The following is a 19,913-nucleotide window of genomic DNA, read 5'->3' as shown; positions in this document are numbered from 1 at the left end:
TGTTTCTGGCCCCATGCCTTTCTCACCAGAGTGGTAAATTCTGGTGCGAGTTGAGGGTTGCTGTCCAATTGATCTACCAACCCAATGCAATCGTTATGTTCCTATCCCCTTGCCTTTCTCGCCAGAGAGGTACATTCTGGCAAGAGTTGAGGGTTGCTGTCCGATTGTTCTACCAACCCAATGCAATCGTTATGTTCCTATCCCTTGCCTTTCTCGCCAGAGAGGTACATTCTGGCAAGAGTTGAGGGTTGCTGTCCGATTGTTCTACCAACCCAATGCAATCGTTATGTTCCTATCCCCTTGCCTTTCTTGTGAGATTGGTAAATTCTAGTCAGAGTTGAGGGTTGCTGTCCGATTGATATACCAATCTCATTCCATTCCCAGCCCTTTATCTTTCTTGCCACAGGTGTATAATCTGGTGAGAGTTGATGATTGCTGTCCGATTATCATATTAATCCAATTCTGTCTTCTCTTTAAAGACTATTGAGGCGGTGCATTGGCTATTTCGATATTTCAGATATTTCTTCCGTGGTGAATCAGTTTATACGACTGGGATTTACTTCAGTTGAAGAACCTCGCAATGATTTACGTTATTTTCAGGTATAAAATAAGATGAAACGCACGTATTTGCTTATGAAACATGTATACCTATCCAAAATAAATAAATAAATAATTTTAAATATAGTACACAATTCAGTCAAGTCAGATTGGCACCTCATAAGTGATTTGCAAAGTGCCCCTGTCAATTCCTCCCATTAACTTCCTCACCTTCCCCAGGCACAGTCTACCATCCTAGCCAATCCTTAACTCGTCAGTCGAATGCTTAAAACCACTATCACAGCTAAGCTTCCCCTTCTCACCATGCAATAGATGTCCGAACTTAACGCGCCACGAATCCTTGCCACTGTGCCGAACTATTCTGACGCATCGCGCCACTGATGCTGATGGATATAGCCTCTCCTTGTTCGTTTGCCCTCATCGTAAACCTCTCCCATCACTCCAGCACTGAGGCAGCTTCAAATGCATACAAAAAACTAGCAAAAAAACGAATTAAACAAATATATTGAATGAATGATACCGTGCAAGCCTTCTTTCCTCCGCGGAGGTTATGGAATCGGGGAAGTGTTCTGCCCCCTAATGAGATGGCCATTATCTGAAGAAGAGCGCAGCAAGCTCCTTAAACATCCTCGATTCATTCTGAAAGCTCTAGAGAACGAGTTCTCGTGAGTAGAGAGAAGGGATGAGCAAAGAATCCAGAATAAGATGGCAACCGTGGCAAGATCCAAGCTTCAGGAGCCACCAGGCGCAGCACTCTCTGAAATGATTCAAAAGTTCCCTAAACATGCACGATTCATCCAGAAAGCTCTAGAGCGCGAGTTCCCGTGAGTAGACAGAAGGGATGAGCAAAGAATCCAGAATAAGATGGCAAACGTGGCGAGATCCAAGTTTCAGGAACCACCAGGCGCAGCATGCTCTGAAGTGATTCACAAGCTCCCTAAACATGCACGATTCATCCAGAAGACTCTAGAGCGCGAGTTCCCGTGAGTAGACAGAAGGGATGAGCAAAGCATTCAGAATAAGATGGCAACCGTGGCGAAATCCAAGCTTCAGGAGCCACCAGGCACAGCATGCTCTGAAGTGATTCACAAGCTCCCTAAACATGCACGATTCATCCAGAAGACTCTAGAGCGCAAGTTGCCGTGAGTAGACAGAAGGGATGAGCAAAGCATTCAGAATAAGATGGCAACCGTGGCGAAATCCAGGCTTCAGGAGCCACCAGGCACAGCATGCTCTGAAGTGCTTCACAAGCTCCCTCAACATGCACGATTCATCCAGAAGACTCTAGAGCGCGAGTTCCCGTGAGTAGACAGAAGGGATGAGCAAAGCATTCAGAATAAGATGGCAACCATGGCGAAATCCAAGCTTCACGAGCCACCAGGCACAACATGCTCTGAAGTGATTCACAAGCTCCCTAAACATGCACGATTCATCCAGAAGACTCTAGAGTGCGAGTTCCCGTGAGTAGACAGAAGGGATGAGCAAAGCATTCAGAATAAGATGGCAACCGTGGCGAAATCCAAGCTTCAGGAGCCACCAGGCACAGCATGCTCTGAAGTGATTCACAAGCTCCCTAAACATGCACGATTCATCCAGAAGACTCTAGAGCGCGAGTTCCCGTGAGTAGACAGAATGGATGAGCAAAGCATTCAGAATAAGATGGCAACCGTGGCGAAATCCAAGCTTCAGGAGCCACCAGGCACAGCATGCTCTGAAGTGATTCACAAGCTCCCTAAACATGCACGATTCATCCAGAAGACTCTAGAGTGCGAGTTCCCGTGAGTAGACAGAAGGGATGAGCAAAGCATTCAGAATAAGATGGCAACCGTGGCGAAATCCAAGCTTCAGGAGCCACCAGGCACAGCATGCTCTGAAGTGATTCACAAGCTCCCTAAACATGCACGATTCATCCAGAAGACTCTAGAGCGCGAGTTCCCGTGAGTAGACAGAATGGATGAGCAAAGCATTCAGAATAAGATGGCAACCGTGGCGAAATCCAAGCTTCAGGAGCCACCAGGCACAGCATGCTCTGAAGTGATTCACAAGCTCCCTAAACATGCACGATTCATCCAGAAAGCTCTAGCGCGCGAGTTCCAAAGAGCAGACAGAAGGGATGAGCAATACATCCAGAATGAGATGGCAACCGTGGAAAGATCCAAGCTTCAGGAGCCCCCAGGCGCAACTTTCTCCAAATTGATTCAGAAAATGAAATAGCGGGCAAGAGGAAAGAGGGTTGAGCTGGCCATGTGTTGCCCTCAACCTGAAGTGTTAAGAGTGGGGTGCCAGACCGGTTCCATTCTGCTCTTCAGTTGCGAGAACTACTGGGATAGTGTCAGTACAAAGAAAGGGAAATGGAGACGTGAAAAGACCCCCTTGTACCAGCGCAACTGCAGGTGGTGCAGGTTTTGTCCCACCAAAGGACTGGTGACACCGGTACAAGGTAAAGGTGGGATTTAGTTTCCTTATTTTTTTGTGTGCACAACATTTGAATGCACAGAATTTTAAGAAAAAAGAAATCTTTGTGAACAGACCATAAATGTAAGTGGCTGGTGGTGAAACACAACCTGATCAGGTGAAGATTTGTCGTGGGAGGATAGCTCAGCGGCAACCTGCTCGCCTTCACAAGCGATACAGCGCAGAGCAACTCAGGTCTGATCCCGAGTCTGCGCTTAGAAACCTCTGGGTATCAAGCGCATTATAAATAACCTATTATAATTTTTTGAAAGATGATTGCCGCCCTCGGGCACAAGTGGAAAAGTTCTGATCAAGCAGAAGAGGAAAGAAGGAATATTTTCCGCCCGAGTGCATGCCGGCTCGAAGCGAAGCATCTACTATACATCTCTTCCATGTGCGCTCAAGGTGGACAGCCCATCTAATTTGGATTCCTGGCCACCTAGGCTGCTTGCCTAATGAATGCCGTGCACGGACAGGTGAGCCTTGCAGCCTGCCCACCAGTGCAACCCCAGGGTGTCCGGCAAGTAGAGCATTCACAGCTGGGGAACTTCTGGGGTGCACCTGGGCCCAGGGAGAAGAGCGGCATTGGGACTCCATGCACCAGGAGTTGAGGGGTAGCGCAGCTGTTGCCCCCTTAGCTTACCTGTAAAATGTCCTGGCTTTTTAAAAAGAAGGACTGGTCCTGTGGGGCTATCGAGGATTGACCTCATGCGACCTCATTTTCTGTTAGTCTGCAATACACTACTGGACTTAAGAAGGAAGTGGCTGTGCTGTCACTTTATGCGTAATGATGTTAGCGTATTGATATTCGTTTTATTTCCGATCGCTGTGAATATGTAAATGCCCCTTTTAAACGCTTAGGAAGACAACTTGAATTTAACCTAACAAGGCAAGTTTTATGTATTCTAGCTTGGCATTAAATCATTTTTCAGATTTGTATGTATTTTAGTCTATTTTAAACTCTGTATATGTTTGGCATGTTTATGTTATTACTGTGTAAATGGCGTGAACTGAATAAAGTGTTTACTACTACCTTTAAATCCGGCAGCGGTTTTAGCACTCCAGATTAGAAATGACCGCAGGCTGCCTATGGGACAGGGCAGAGGTGAAACCTTCACCGGATCTAAAGATCATGCTGTGATGATAATTAAAATTGTCTCTTTAGTAATGACCATTGCCAAAATCGTGTGCATTCATTACAGGACTGTGTGTGTTTTTCGGTTCCTTGACCCTGTTCATTTGTTTGTTTGAATGTGTACCGATCTGGGTAGAACAGGGCCGTAACCAGGAGCCCCATTGATTAAAATATCTGGTGTGAGATCTGTCATGTAAGATGGCTCTAAATCTTAGCCTTCAAGTGTGTGAATTTCACACAAATATCGCTGGGCTACATATGATATGATAAGATAGGTTATTTATAACTCGCTTAATACCCAGAGGTTTCTAAGTGCGGACATAGTTTCATATTCTAGTGCAATACTTAAAATACAACTTTGCTTTTGTAGAACACGAGCTGCAGCAGTCTTGAGATTTCACAGCCCTGTAAATACCAGTTGTTGTTGTTAATGAACTCAATGACCCTCATTTTATCGACCTCGATGAAAGGGTAAGCCGGCATGCCATTATTGTAAACTTCTTCCTGGACAGTCTCAGGGAGATCTCTGCAGCAGATACATTCGTCCTTGTAGCTGTCTGTTTGATATCCATGGGATTCGAAATAATGCTTGATAAGCTTACAAATGGCCAAAGCTAAGATTTCATGTTTGCTATCATAAGCAATTCTTTTGGGAAGATTTTAACTAGACCGGTTAATACTGAAGACAGTTAGTGGATGAAGCTCAGGACATCATTCATACATATCAGCACAGGCAGTGCATATACTATAAAAACCTATGTGTGATGTAAAGACTTAGGGTGTTTTTGCCGCAGTAGAATTGATCGAAGTAGATTTTGTCTAATTTGTTTCATCGGACTTTGACACAAATACATGTGGGGGGTGGGTTAAGGAGAATAATGTAGGGGACTTAAGGAGTACGGCTGCGGGTGGTCTCCCCCCGCATATTTTGGCGGCCAAATCTTTCTGTAACAAAAAAAACATTTGATGAAATCTACTTCGATGAAAAAGATTCGACCAGATGACATAGAACCCCATGTAGAGACAATAGTACCTCCTTAAGATTGCTGTTGTCCTCTGTGTCCCAAGACTTCCTGATATTGGAAGGAAGGTCTTCCCTCGCAAACTGGCCGCTTCGGTTCTCGTTCCCATCCAGTAACCGCAGCAAATTCTTCAGGGTCTCTTCCCGCTGGAGACACCTTTCCAGCTGCTTGTGATTTTCGGGAAAATCTGAGAACAGACCCTTGTCTCCTCCGTCATAACTGTAAGGGAACTCCCCGGTACTCTTCTTCCCCATCAAGTGCCCTAGAAGGAAAGGAAATGAGCGGTGAACAGGATGACAAAATATAAACATGAGACAAGGCAAAGTGATGAACCACAACAAAGACTTGTGCTGTGGCGATCATGAAATAAAGAGTGTTACTGCTAATACCCCAAAGTCGTGGCGCACAATTGGACAATATGGAAACTCACGTGACATGAAAGCCAAATAAAAAAATTAAAAGCCCATACTAATGGCACTTTTGGCCTTTCGGGGCTTTTTCAGCTGCTGGGTTTTGTCACCTGGCACTGCCACGCACCCAAACCCAACTTGTTCTGTTTCACGTACAGTGGAATGTATCTGTGAAATACTCAGTACATTTTGCACCGCAGAAAATGTAACAGGGGTTTGTGACTGAAGGGAAATGAAGTAATTAGGGCTGCTGACAGCAACACAGACTGAGGGGCTCATTACAAGTTGGGCGTTAAGGGATACCGGGCACCGGTAAGGAGGCTGGTGCCGGTAATCCCTTACCACCCAATTCCCAGGTCCCTTAGCAGGAACCGTAAAGGACGTGTGGTCTGACCACACATCCTTTACGGGTCCCTCTAAGGGACCAGGGTGCTAATAACGGGCCTGCTAACCGCAAGCCCGTTATTAGCGCCCTCCCCATTGAGCCCTATGGGGGCTCAAATGGGAATGGGGAATGGTTGGTTCAATGGGGACTTACCGGTCCCTCCAGGGTCGGAATGCACCGGTAAGCCCCCATTGAACCAGACCGGTGCCGGACCCGTATTGGAGGTAGCCATGGCGCAAATAGCGCCATGGCTACCTCCAATCTCGGAATGAGGCCCTGAGACTGTGGGGCATATGTTATGTCAGCTGCTTGGGTAGCACTTTACACCAATGTCAGGGGCAGTGCAAGCAGTGGGGAGCAAGCAGCAGAGAGGCAGAAATGGGCGTGTATGGAGTATCTGCGGTAGATGGAAATATCTGCCTGACCACACCCCCTGCCTCCATGGGCCTGAACTGGGACCCTTTATTTGGCAGCATCTCGTTTTTTAAAAATGTGTATTATTAGTATTGTACAGTTGACAAAACAACTTTTAATAGCAGCACCATGACATTCCAATTCATTAATAGTGATGTACATTGTCAATACACTTCCCCCAGACAGGTATGAGACAGAGAAACCTAAAACCCACGTTTTTATAAAATTGGTAGCATCTGCTTCCAAAGAGTTATCAGATAGAAGATGCAAGCATCACCATTACCACGGTCCACAAATCTTCGGCATCAGAGTTCCCAACCATGCCATGCGCTTGTTGCCTTAACCTGTGAAGGGATGGACACTCCGTCAGGAGATGTTTCGCCGACTCAATGTTGGAACTCCCACAGAGGCGACATACCTTCTAATGTCTTGGGGTCTTTTGCCAAGCCCCCGTAACTTCTAGCGTCCTCACAGCGTTAACCTTAAGATACTCCCACACGCAGGAATTTCCCATGCATTGTTTTATATGCCCTGGTGCACCAACTCAAGAGCGCTGATGTATGCATAAAACAATGCCATTGATTATTCTGACGCAAGATCCACAGCCAACTGTTCCCTTCCCCGTGAGAAATAGGGAGTGTAGACTGCAGGGAGAGCAATAGGGAGTGTAGACTGCAGGGAGAGCAATAGGGAGTGTAGACGGCGGGGAGAGCAATAGGGAGTGTAGACTGCAGGGAGAGCAATAGGGAGTGTAGACTGCAGGGAGAGCAATAGGGAGTGTAGACTGCGGGGTGAGGAATAGGGAGTGTAGACTGCAGGGAGAGCAATAGGGAGTGTAGACTGCAGGGAGAGCAATAGGGAGTGTAGACTGCGGGGTGAGGAATAGGGAGTGTAGACTGCGGGGTGAGGAATAGGGAGTGTAGACTGCGGGGAGAGCAATAGGGAGTGTAGACTGCAGGGAGAGCAATATGGAGTGTAGACTGCAGGGAGAGCAATAGGGAGTGTAGACTGCAGAGAGAGCAATAGGGAGTGTAGACTGCGGGGTGAGGAATAGGGAGTGTAGACTGCGGGGAGAGCAATAGGGAGTGTAGACTGCGGGGAGAGCAATAGGGAGTGTAGACTGCAGGGAGAGCAATAGGGAGTGTAGACTGCGGGGTGAGGAATAGGGAGTGTAGACTGCGGGGTGAGGAATAGGGAGTGTAGACTGCGGGGAGAGCAATAGGGAGTGTAGACTGCGGGGAGAGCAATAGGGAGTGTAGACTGCAGGGAGAGGAATAGGGAATGTAGACTGCAGGGAGAGGAATAGGGAGTGTAGACTGCAGGGAGAGCAATAGAGAGTTTAGACTGCAGGGAGAGCAATAGGGAGTGTAGACTGCGGGGTGAGGAATAGGGAGTGTAGACGGCGGGGAGAGCAATAGGGAGTGTAGACTGCAGGGAGAGCAATAGGGAGTGTAGACTGCAGGGAGAGGAATAGGGAATGTAGACTGCAGGGAGAGGAATAGGGAGTGTAGACTGCAGGGAGAGCAATAGGGAGTGTAGACTGCAGGGAGAGCAATAGGGAGTGTAGACTGCGGGGTGAGGAATATGGAGTGTAGACTGCGGGGTGAGGAATAGGGAGTGTAGACTGCGGGGAGAGCAATAGGGAGTGTAGACTGCGGGGAGAGCAATAGGGAGTGTAGACTGCAGGGAGAGGAATAGGGAATGTAGACTGCAGGGAGAGGAATAGAGAGTGTAGACTGCAGGGAGAGCAATAGGGAGTTTAGACTGCAGGGAGAGCAATAGGGAGTGTAGACTGCGGGGTGAGGAATAGGGAGTGTAGACGGCGGGGAGAGCAATAGGGAGTGTAGACTGCAGGGAGAGCAATAGGGAGTGTAGACTGCAGGGAGAGGAATAGGGAATGTAGACTGCAGGGAGAGGAATAGGGAGTGTAGACTGCAGGGAGAGCAATAGGGAGTGTAGACTGCGGGGTGAGGAATAGGGAGTGTAGACTGCGGGGAGAGGAATAGGGAGTGTAGACTGCAGGGAGAGGAATAGGGAGTGTAGACTGCGGGGAGGGGAAAAGGGAGTGGAGACTGCAGGGAGAGGAATAGGGAGTGTAGACTGCGTGGAGAGGAATAGGGAGTGTAGACTGCGGGGAGAGCAATAGGGAGTGTAGACTGTGGGGTGAGGAATAGGGAGTGTAGACTGCGGGGAGAGGAATAGGGAGTGTAGACTGCAGGGAGAGCAATAGGGAGTGTAGACTGAGGGGTGAGGAATAGGGAGTGTAGACTGCAGGGAGAGCAATAGGGAGTGTAGACTGCGGGGTGAGGAATAGGGAGTGTAGACTGCGGGGAGAGGAATAGGGAGTGTAGACTGCAGGGAGAGGAATAGGGAGTGTAGACTGCAGGGAGAGCAATAGGGAGTGTAGACTGCGGGGTGAGGAATAGGGAGTGTAGACTGCGGGGAGAGGAATAGGGAGTGTAGACTGCAGGGAGAGTAATAGGGAGTGTAGACTGTGGGATGAGGAATAGGGAGTGTAGACTGCGGGGAGAGGAATAGGGAGTGTAGACTGCGGGGAGAGGAATAGGGAGTGTAGACTGCAGAGAGAGCAATAGGGAGTGTAGACTGCGGGGTGAGGAATAGGGAGTGTATACTGCGGGGAGAGGAATAGGGAGTGTAGACTGCAGGGAGAGCAATAGGGAGTGAGACTGCAGGGAGAGGAATAGGGAGTGTAGACTGCAGGGAGAGCAATAGGGAGTGTAGACTGTGGGGTGAGGAATAGGGAGTGTAGACTGCGGGGAGAGGAATAGGGAGTGTAGACTGCAGGGAGAGGAATAGGGAGTGTAGACTGCAGGGAGAGCAATAGGGAGTGTAGACTGCAGGGTGAGGAATAGGGAGTGTAGACTGCGGGGAGAGGAATAGGGAGTGTAGACTGCGAGGAGAGCAATAGGGAGTGTAGACTGCAGGGAGAAGAATAGGGAGTGTAGACTGCAGGGAGAGGAATAGGGAGTGTAGACTGCAGGGAGAGTAATAGGGAGTGTAGACTGCGGGGAGAGGAATAGGGAGTGTAGACTGCGGGGAGAGGAATAGGGAGTGTAGACTGCGGGGAGAGCAATAGGGAGTGTAGACTGCAGGGAGAACAATAGGGAGTGTAGACTGCAGGGAGAGGAATAGGGAGTGAAGACTGCGGGGTGAGGAATAGGGAGTGTAGACTGCCGGGGGGATAGGGAATGTAGACTATGGGGAGAGGAATAGGGAATGTAGACTGCGGGGAAAGCAATAGGGAGTGTAGACTGCGGGGTGAGGAATAGAGAGTGTAGAATGCAGGGTGAGGAATAGGGAGTGTAGACTGCCGGGGGGATAGGGAATGTAGACTATGGGGAGAGGAATAGGGAATGTAGACTGCGGGGAAAGCAATAGGGAGTGTAGACTGCGGGGTGAGGAATAGAGAGTGTAGAATGCAGGGTGAGGAATAGGGAGTGTAGACTGCAGGGAGAGGAATAGGGAATGTAGACTGCAGGGAGAGGAATAGGGAGTGTAGACTGCAGGGAGAGGAATAGGGAGTGAAGACTGCGGGGTGAGGAATAGGGAGTGTAGACTGCCGGGGGGATAGGGAATGTAGACTATGGGGAGAGGAATAGGGAATGTAGACTGCGGGGAAAGCAATAGGGAGGGTAGACTGCAGCGTGAGGAATAGAGAGTGTAGAATGCAGGGTGAGGAATAGGGAGTGTAGACTGCCGGGGGGATAGGGAATGTAGACTATGGGGAGAGGAATAGGGAATGTAGACTGCGGGGAAAGCAATAGGGAGTGTAGACTGCGGGGTGAGGAATAGAGAGTGTAGAATGCAGGGTGAGGAATAGGGAGTGTAGACTGCCGGGGGGATAGGGAATGTAGACTATGGGGAGAGGAATAGGGAATGTAGACTGCGGGGAAAGCAATAGGGAGTGTAGACTGCAGGGAGAGGAATAGGGAGTGTAGACTGCGGGGAGAGGAATAGGGAGTGTAGACTGCAGGGTGAGGAATAGGGAGTGTAGACTGCAGGGAGAGGAATAGGGAATGTAGACTGCAGGGAGAGGAATAGGGAGTGTAGACTGCAGGGAGAGGAATAGGGAGTGAAGACTGCGGGGTGAGGAATAGGGAGTGTAGACTGCCGGGGGGATAGGGAATGTAGACTATGGGGAGAGGAATAGGGAGTGTAGACTGCAGGGAGAGCAATAGGGAGTGTAGACTGCGGGGTGAGGAATAGAGAGTGTAGAATGCAGGGTGAGGAATAGGGAGTGTAGACTGCCGGGGGGATAGGGAATGTAGACTATGGGGAGAGGAATAGGGAATGTAGACTGCGGGGAAAGCAATAGGGAGTGTAGACTGCGGGGTGAGGAATAGAGAGTGTAGAATGCAGGGTGAGGAATAGGGAGTGTAGACTGCAGGGAGAGGAATAGGGAATGTAGACTGCAGGGAGAGGAATAGGGAGTGTAGACTGCAGGGAGAGGAATAGGGAGTGAAGACTGCGGGGTGAGGAATAGGGAGTGTAGACTGCCGGGGGGATAGGGAATGTAGACTATGGGGAGAGGAATAGGGAATGTAGACTGCGGGGAAAGCAATAGGGAGGGTAGACTGCAGCGTGAGGAATAGAGAGTGTAGAATGCAGGGTGAGGAATAGGGAGTGTAGACTGTGGGAATAGAATAGATAGAATTCCCTTAGAGGTACAGATGGTGGCAGGCTAGCTATGTGAAAGGAAATATTCACTGAAGGACAACACTCCAATAACCCTTTCACCTTTTCAGCGCCACCTCCCCACTGTACCCATAATGCTTTCATAGGCTCGTGATAACTGGTGGGTGGTTTCCAGCTCCTCTGTGTAACAGGCGTACGTCTTTGTCAATACTTGAAATGATATCTGCTCAATACTACATGCCAATTTCTCCTCGCATCCTCGAATATGCATCAGCATTGTGAGCATGCTTTGTATTGAATCCTTCCCTGCGATTTCAAGTGATTGCACCACAATCTGACATGTTTCGAAATGTCAACATAAACCTGTACATGCAGAGACACACACGCACACTATTAGATGCCACGTGCGCAGACACAAAAGCACACTATTAGATGCCGCACGCAGAGACACACACGCACACCATTAGATGCCACACGCAGAGACACACACGCACATTATTAGATGCCACGTGCGCAGACACACACGCACACTATTAGATGCCGCATGCAGACACACACACACACTATTAGATGCCACACGCAGAGACACACACGCACACTATTAGATGCCACACGCAGAGACACACACGCACATTATTAGATGCCACACGCAGAGACACACACGCACACTATTAGATGCCACATGCAGGCAGAGCAGGCCTTGGGGGGCGAGCCGGGCGACCGCCCTGGGCGCCACGCCCCCCAGGGCGCCTTTTGCCCCTGCCACGCCAGCTCAGTGGCGTCTTTCAAGGGCTCCCCCGAGCTGGCGTTGTAGGACAAGGCTTTTTACTGTAAAAGGTGCCCACGGCGGCGGTGGTTGCATTTAAATGCGCCCCTCCGCCGTGGACACTTTTCACAAGAAAAGGCGCCATTAGCCCCACCACGCCAGCTCCGGGGAGTCTTTCAAGCGCTCCCCCGAGCTGGCGTGGTGGCAGAAGGTGTGGCAGGCGCCTCGTTGTCATTGAATGAACCCGCGATGGCGGGCTCATTCGATGACAATGGGGTGCTAACGGCACCTAGTTGACCTCCTGCCAGAGCGACGAGGTTAAAAAAAAAAAAAAAAGTTGCCCATCCTGGCCCCGCCCCCTGTTAACAAGGGGGGCGCGGGGGCGGCGGGAGGGGGGAATGGAGGGCGTCAGTTCGCCCAGGGCGCTGCTGCCCTTAAGGTCGGCCCTGCATGCAGGCAGCGACTTATAGAACATACCCAACTCTGTTCCACTGCCTACACATCATGCTATAAAGCTTCTATACTGTGCCAATCGCCTCTGCAGTGGTCTTACAGAGCTGACCTGCTGTGTCCACCGCTCTGGGTAACCAGGCCGGAGACAGGGAAAAGGGACAACACAAAGGCTTCAGAAGAGGCGGGAATAGGAAAGGGAGGCAGAGGACTAGCACATTATGAAGAGACAATGGGATTGGGGTCAAGGGAATGTGCAATGGTAGACACTGAATCAAACGAAAAGATGATCATGAAAGAGGGAAAATAAGAAATCTTGTGAAGCACGTTTGCAGTGTGGTACTTCATCGTACCTTGGCAGGAAACAGTGACAGTCATGGCTGGGTGATGGCCTGAAATCTGCTCGTGAACCCCTTCAAAGTTGGCATGTAGTGTTTTTCAGGAAACCCCTGAAAACCCCAAGCTACAACCTGGGACTGCCAAGGCAATTGCCGGGCAGGACAGAGCCACCGATTGGCTGTGTGGAAAACAGGAATGTGGAAAAACCACAGTGGGAGAGTAAGGACAAGGAAGTGAAAACCGCCCAGCAAAAGCCATGCCCTCATAGCGTGTGCAGATTCACTAATGCAAGCTTCATGAGATGCAGGAGTGGTCCAGGAGGGCAGATTCGCTAATGCAAGCTTCATGAGATGCGGGAGCGATCCAGGAATGCAGATTCACTTATGCAACCTTCATGAGATGCGGGGGCGGTCCAGGAGGGCAGATTCTCTAATGCAAGCTTCATGAGATGCGGGAGCGGTCCAAGAGTGCTGATTCACTAATGCAACCTTCATGAGATGCAGGAGCGATCCAGGAATGCAGATTCACTTATGCAACCTTCATGAGATGTGGGAGTGGTCCAGGAGGGCAGATTCACTAATGCAAGCTTCAGTGCATTGTGTCTATGCTGCTTCCCTGTGCTGCTCTGTTGCTGCCTACTGCTATATTTTAGGTCATGTAGTAAAGCATGGCCCATTTATACGATCCGGAGGATGCAGAGAAAAGTTGCAAAATAAGGCCTTGCGGGGCCAGCTAAATGAAAGGATTAAGCACAATCTATGCAGGGAAACTATCTGTTATACGGTCTGTATGCAGTGACAATCTGGCACCATTTTAAGCGAAATCTCCCAGTGATGCAGGTATATCTTTCCCTCATGCATGGTCAAGTTTAATCTCCCACTGACGTGGGTATACCTTTCCCTCAGGGCTGGTCAAGCTTAACCTCCCAGTGATGCGGGTGTACCTTACCCTCAGGGCTGGTCACGCTTAATCTCCCAGTGATGTGTGTGTACTTTTCCCTAAGGGCTGGACAAGCTTAAACTCCCAGTGATGCGGGTGTTACTTTCCCTCAGGGCTGGTCAAGCTTAATCTCACAGTGATGCGGGTACACCTTTCCCTCATGGTTGGTCACGCTTAATCTCCCAGTAATGCGTATGTACCTTTCTCTCAGGGATGGTCAAGCTTAATCTCCCACTGATGTGGGTATACCTTTCCCTCAGGGCTGGTCAGGCTTAATCTCCCAGTGATGCAGGTGTACCTTTCCCTCAGGGCTGGTCAAGCTTAATCTCCCAGTGATACGGGTAGACCTTTCCCCCATACTGGTCAAGCTTAATCTCCCAGTAATGCATATGTACCTTTCTCTCAGGGATGGTCAAGCTTAATCTCCCATTGATGTGGGTATACCTTTCCCTCAGGGCTGGTCAGTCTTAATCTCCCAGTGATGTGGGTATACCTTTCCCTCAGGGCTGGTCAGTCTTAATCTCCCAGGGATGCAGGTATACCTTTCCCTCATGGCTGGTCAAACTTAATCTCCCAGTAATGCGTATGTACCTTTCTTTCAGCGATGGTCAAGCTTAATCTCCCACTGATGTGGGTGTACCTTTCCCTCAGGGCTGGTTACATTTAATCTCCCAGTGATGCGGGTATACCTTTCCCTCAGGGCTGGTCAAACTTAATCTCACAGTGATGCAGGTGTTCCTTTCCCTCAGGGCTGGTCAAGCTTAATCTTCGAGTGATGCGGTGTATCTTTCCCTCAGGGCTGGTCAAGCTTCATCTCCCAGTGATGCAGGTGTACCTTTCCTTCAGGGCTGGTCAGGTTTAATCTCCCAGGGAAGCGGGTATACCTTTCCCTCATGGCTGGTCAAGCTTAATCTCCCAGTGATTAGGGTATATGTTTCCCTCAGGGCTGGTCAAGCTTCATCTCCCAGTGATGCAGGTGTACCTTTCCCTCAGGGCTGGCCAGGTTTAATCTCACAGGGATGCGGGCATACCTTTCCCTCATGGCTGGTCAAGCTTAATCTCCCAGTGACGCGGGCATACGTTTCCAGCAGGGCTGGTCAAGCTTAATTTCCCAGTGATGCGGGTATACCTTTCCCTCAGGGCTGGTCAAGCTTAATTTTCTAGTGATGCAGGTATACCTTTCCCTCGTGGCTGGTCAAGCTTAATCTCCCAGTGATGCAGGTATACCTTTCCCTCGTGGCTGATCAATATCGATCTCCCAGTGATGCGGGTATACCTTTCCCTCGTGGCTGGTCAAGATTGATCTCCCAGTGATGCAGGTATACCTTTCCCTTAGGGCTGGTCAAGCTTTATCTCCCAGTGATGTGGGTGTACCTTTCCCTCAGGGCTGGTTAAGCTTAATCTCCCAGTGATGCGGGTGTACCTTTCCCTCGGGCTGGTCAAGCTTTAAGACCTTCCTTTACTGCCTGGGCGTGGCCAAGCAATGCACACTGGAACAGGAGAGTGAAGTCTCTTCTGTGTATCCTCTGGGCCTCATGTGTGAGTAAAGGTTCAGGATCTACACCTGAGAGGAAAGGTCCTTACAGATGGCCGAGTCCCAGGTATGTGATGACACTTTTGGGAAATGTGAGGCTGCATTTGGCAAAGTATGGCAGCACCTGTAATTTACATACGGGGACTTAGCAAATGGTTACATTAGTGGGTCCTTTGTGGGTGCACTTGGCATATGATGGCAGCATCTGCACACGTGTGGGTAAGATCCCGATAACAGTATTGTGTGATCTGCAGTTGGTTGTGCATATCTCTAGAGCGCCTGGACATGCTGGCTATACCTTACCCACAGTGACACTACCGGGCATATGCTGGCATGATTGGGGAAGTTGAAGCTACGCTTGACACAGAAGAGCCACAAACATATTGGCTATGCCAGTGCTTATTTTCAGTTCTTTCATCGCTAGCACACATTTTCTCATCATGGGTCTTGCATTTCTTTGTGTCCGCTACATATGGTTCAGGCTTGGACACTAACAACAGAATGCGTTAATGAACTTTAAAGATTACCAACAAGTGAACCAGTGCTGTGAGTTAACACATGGTAGTATAGCTCAGTGGCAACGCGCTCGCCCTGGAAGCAAGACGACATAGAACAACACAGGTTCGCACCCCGGATCAGCGCCTCTGCGGTCTCCAACCCAGATCTCCCTTTATAGACCCCCCACCCCTTCATCAAATGGTCTTACCTCAAACAAACATGCACCCAGTGCCTTAAGTGGCACTGGAAAAGGACCCGGGCCATGGCCTAACGGTGGGGGTCACCTGCTGGCTCCTTAAGTCACGCCCCCTTGATGAGCCCCAGCTCAATAGGCTACAGACACCCCCAATCAGGCAGCATCTTGTAGAGATCAGCACCCTCTCCTCTCTGGGGAAGAGGGTGCAGATCTCTGCACTTATTTGCTAAAGGCTTGTCTGGCAGGGGACAGCGCCTCACCTTCTTAGCATTAATGGTGCCGCTACCCCGCGCCTGGCATCATGCCTGGTATGGGGCAGCATCACCATTAAGGCTGAAAAGGTGAGGCTGCTGCAAGCCGAGGCATTTTTTCCTAAAGCCTGAAACTCCCACGAATGAGCGGGAGCTTCAGAAAAAAAAGGTCTCTGCTTCCATCGGCCTCACCATTATTCCATAGTGGTGGCGCCAACTCACGGGCATCACTTGCTTGAAAGGATGTTTCGCAGATGCAGTACCACCATTGTGGATTAAAGATATTTTTTGTTTCAGAAGCCTGAACTCGCACATAACCGAGAGCTTTAGGCTTTAGAGGGAAAAAAAGCCATGCCATGTAGGGGCCCGGTCTGCCAGGGGAGATTAGTGGGTACTGGCAGGGCTCTGCCTCAGAATGAGATTTCTGAACCCGCCTAGCCCTGGCCCACTTAAAGCCCTGCTATTGCAAAGACACCATACACAGGAGTATGTCTGGTAGACACGGCATCAATCATGCTTCCTAAAAAAAACAGGCAATACAATGAGCCCCTCTTCACCAAACACCTTCCAGTAAATGGTGGTCTGTGGGGGAGTGGGGAGGGGTCCTGTGGTGTGTGACATATGTAGCTTTCCGCCGAAGTATGGAAATATACTGGAATTCATCCGGAGAGAGCAGGTAGATCATTCTGCCGTCGCCTGCAGCAGAGATGTATGCGCGCGTGGTTTCAGCACCTTGGAGAGCGCCCCCGCCGCTGGTGAACTTGCAGCTCAGCTTGCACGCAGCTGGGAGTGGGGGCCTGAGAAAACAATGCAAGGGCCTTTATTGATTTCCCGGGAATACTGGCCTCTTTCCCACGGTTTTCTCCTGTTACCTTCGATTCTGATACTGAACGGGCTTTTATCATAATAAACATGAAAATCCATACGTGTATTTGTCCACCGCCTTTTGCCTACGTTGAAAAGTCTACATCGCCTAGTGACGGTTTAGTTAACCAAAGACAACCGAGGGCCATGAAATGACGCGGGAGGAGGGGGTGCGTGTTTAAGTTTCTTTCTAATCGCTCAATATCAGAGAGATACTGATTACTGCATATGGTTGAGCTGCATATCATGAATGGTCAATAATTGGGGTACGCGGTGCTGTTCACCCGGCGATTTTCCTTTGCCTGGCGCTATAATGAAATGTGCTACCAATATAACGGTTAGCGAGCTCGAAAGGATAAAAGGCTGAGTCTGAGGTGCTGTGATGCGAGCCTGTAATAGTCCGGACGTCCACAGGCCGTTGCTGCACTCAATGTATGAACATAATAAATATATATATATATATTAATGCACAATAATAATATCATAATTAGAAGTGTTCTTATTTACTAACGAAGTTATTATTATGATAAAACAGTGTTAGCAGCTGTAACAATAACAATAGGAATAATGATATTACATTTTGGTGTTTTCGGAAATAACCCCATGCAGCGCAAGGAAAATGCAATGTTGGCTGTGGAAGCCGAGGCGCCCACTGAGTGCCAGCCGATGTGCACTCTGGCTGCACCCGATCAGTTGGGTGTGGAAGCCGGGGCGCCCACTGAGTGCCAGCCGGTGTGCACTCTGGCTGCACCCCATCAGTTGGCTGTGGAAGCCGGGGCGCCCACTGAGTGCCAGCCGATGTGCACTCTGGCTGCACCCCATCAGTTGGCTGTGGAAGCCGGGGCGCCCACTGAGTGCCAGCCGATGTGCACTCTGGCTGCACCCCATCAGTTGGCTGTAGAAGCCGGGGCGCCCACTGAGGCCAGCCGATGTGCACTCTGGCTGCACCCCATCAGTTGGGTGTGGAAGCCTGGGCGTCCACTGAGTGCCAGCCGATGTGCACTCTGGCTGCACCCCATCAGTTGGGTGGGAGGGGAGGGGAACAGAGGCCCTGATTTATAAAGTGTTTTTAGATGGGATGGCACCATTGAACTCCGGTTTTGTGAACTAGCCCCAGAAAGTGTTTACACGCAGGAGTACGAGAAGGACAGGGCGTTGAATGTACCTACCGGGTTGTACCGTTAGTACCTGTGCAGCAGAGAGCGCGGGAAGCATTTACCAGAAGGAAGGCCAGTATTGCTGGTAACTAGGGCACTTAAAGATGGACTTCACACACATTCTGTCTCGCACTCAACCAGCACCCCCCCCCCCCCCTCCACACACACACCACACCCACCCACTAGCAATGCCTCCAGGTGTGATAGAGAAGAACACAGCTGTTCATCTCTTACTTCCGGGTGTGCTGCTGGGGGTGAGGGGGGTTGGTTACCCAAAGAAGAAAAGTTAATCACTTCCTGTCTACTTTACATATCCGCAAAAAAATAAAAAGTGATGAGCGTAATGGCTGGGAGTGCCCTGGCGAGGCGGGTACGGCAATGGCAAATGCATTTAGAAATTACAAACACAACGAGACCGGGTGGGCGGGAGCACGGGTGTGTTTAGAGAACTCGCTCAGGGACAAAGCAGCACCCCAAGAGACGAAAGCGAGACGCACCCGCGCAAGAACACTACAGCCCGTTCCCGCTCACTTCGACCACTGGCCGCGCCTGCAGTCAGTCTACAGTGACAACAGGGAGCCGTGGTCGAAGAGGAAGTAACCCCAATTTTTGTCTTTACATGTTCTAGTTTTTCAAGGTGCAGGTGTGTGTGTCTATGCTTTAAACCCTTTAACAAAATAGCAAAATCCGTCACATGACGACATAACTAATCAGCCTAGAGTAAATTAGAATGCTTGTAAAAGTAGCGATTTCGCCAGCATTATGTGGGCTCAAATGATAAACGAGGAGAGTAAAGTGCGCCTGTGTGATGGAGGGCGAGATGGGCGCGTGCCCTGCACGGGTGGGCGCGGCCGCAGTCACTTACCCACGGCCCAGTGGCTGCCCCGGGGGTATATCTTGGAGAGGGTCCCCGCCTCCTGGCTCTGGGGCTGCAGCGCGGGCGCCGCCAGGCCGCAGGGCACACGGCAGAGTAGCAGCGCGAGGAGGAGCGCCGAGAGCAGCGCGCGGGATCCGCAGGAGTGCAGCGCGCCTCCCATTGCCGCGGCTGGGCTGGGCTGCGCGGAGCGAGGCGCGGAAGACGGGAGGGCGCGGAGCGGGCTGACTGCGAGCTCTTCCTCTCTCTCCCGGGGCTCGGAGCGGAGCAGGGAGGTGCGCGGGCGGGCTCTCCTCAGCTGCAGCCTGACTCGCTCTCAGTGGCTCGCTCTGAGCCCTCCACTCGACGGGGGCTCCTTTATACAGGGCTGGAGCCAGGTGGGGGGTCCTGCTGATGGCAGACTGCATCCTCCGCGTGACGTCTCTGCACGCAGGGTGCGTGTGTCAGACCCGGCCTGCGAGATGTGACCCGACACCAGAGGTGACGACGCAGGGAGGCACGGGCGGCCCACTCCCTCCAGTGTGGAGATGATGCCCCCTTGACCCCCCCACACGCCCCTCCCGAACACCCTTGCACATCACAAGTCGGATGCACGATAAGCCCCTAATCACCCACCTTTCAACAGACGTTCATTAGACTGTACGCCACTGTTTGCCCGGACCGGCGCAGGGCTGCTTTCGCAAAGTTTAAGACGAGATAAGGCTGTTTGGCAGATGTTGGGCTATAATGAGGGGGCGACAATTTGTGTTTCTGGTCAGTTGAGGGGCGGCAGCGGAACTCCAGAAGCACTGCCGTTTTGGTGTAAAAATGTTCCTGTAAATTTGAAAGTGCGGACTTGCGCACTTCAGAGTGAGGGTCGCAGATGCTTAAGGGCAGGGTCGCACGGGGGCATGACATTGTCTCGAGCACCATTGATGCCGTGGCCCACAGTTGCAAAAGGCAACTCATTCCAGACTGTTTGAATAGTACCCAAGGGGGAGTTTGTTGATAAAATGTAATGAAAATGGTTCA

At 50.5% G+C, this 19,913-nt stretch overlaps 1 protein-coding gene across 1 annotated transcript in view; it reads right to left on the bottom strand.

Annotated features, from left to right (window-relative positions):
* The window catches only part of GRP (gastrin releasing peptide), a 36,350-nt gene extending 17,117 nt beyond the window's left edge, over window positions 1–19,233 (bottom strand). The window contains exons 1-2 of the mRNA XM_069626540.1: window positions 18,894–19,233; window positions 5,181–5,431 (exon numbers count right to left, since the gene is read on the bottom strand). Of these exons, the coding sequence (XP_069482641.1) occupies window positions 5,181–5,431; window positions 18,894–19,065 (423 nt within the window). The 5' untranslated portion in view covers window positions 19,066–19,233. The remainder of the gene's footprint in view (window positions 1–5,180; window positions 5,432–18,893) is intronic.
* Between the last annotated feature and the right edge of the window lie 680 nt (window positions 19,234–19,913).

Source organism: Ambystoma mexicanum, chromosome 6p (genome assembly GCF_040938575.1).
Source record: "Ambystoma mexicanum isolate Mex_15411 chromosome 6p, UKY_AmexF1_1, whole genome shotgun sequence".
In the NCBI taxonomy this organism is placed as follows: Eukaryota; Metazoa; Chordata; class Amphibia; order Caudata; family Ambystomatidae; genus Ambystoma; species Ambystoma mexicanum.
This window is presented reverse-complemented; position numbering and strand designations above follow the sequence as displayed.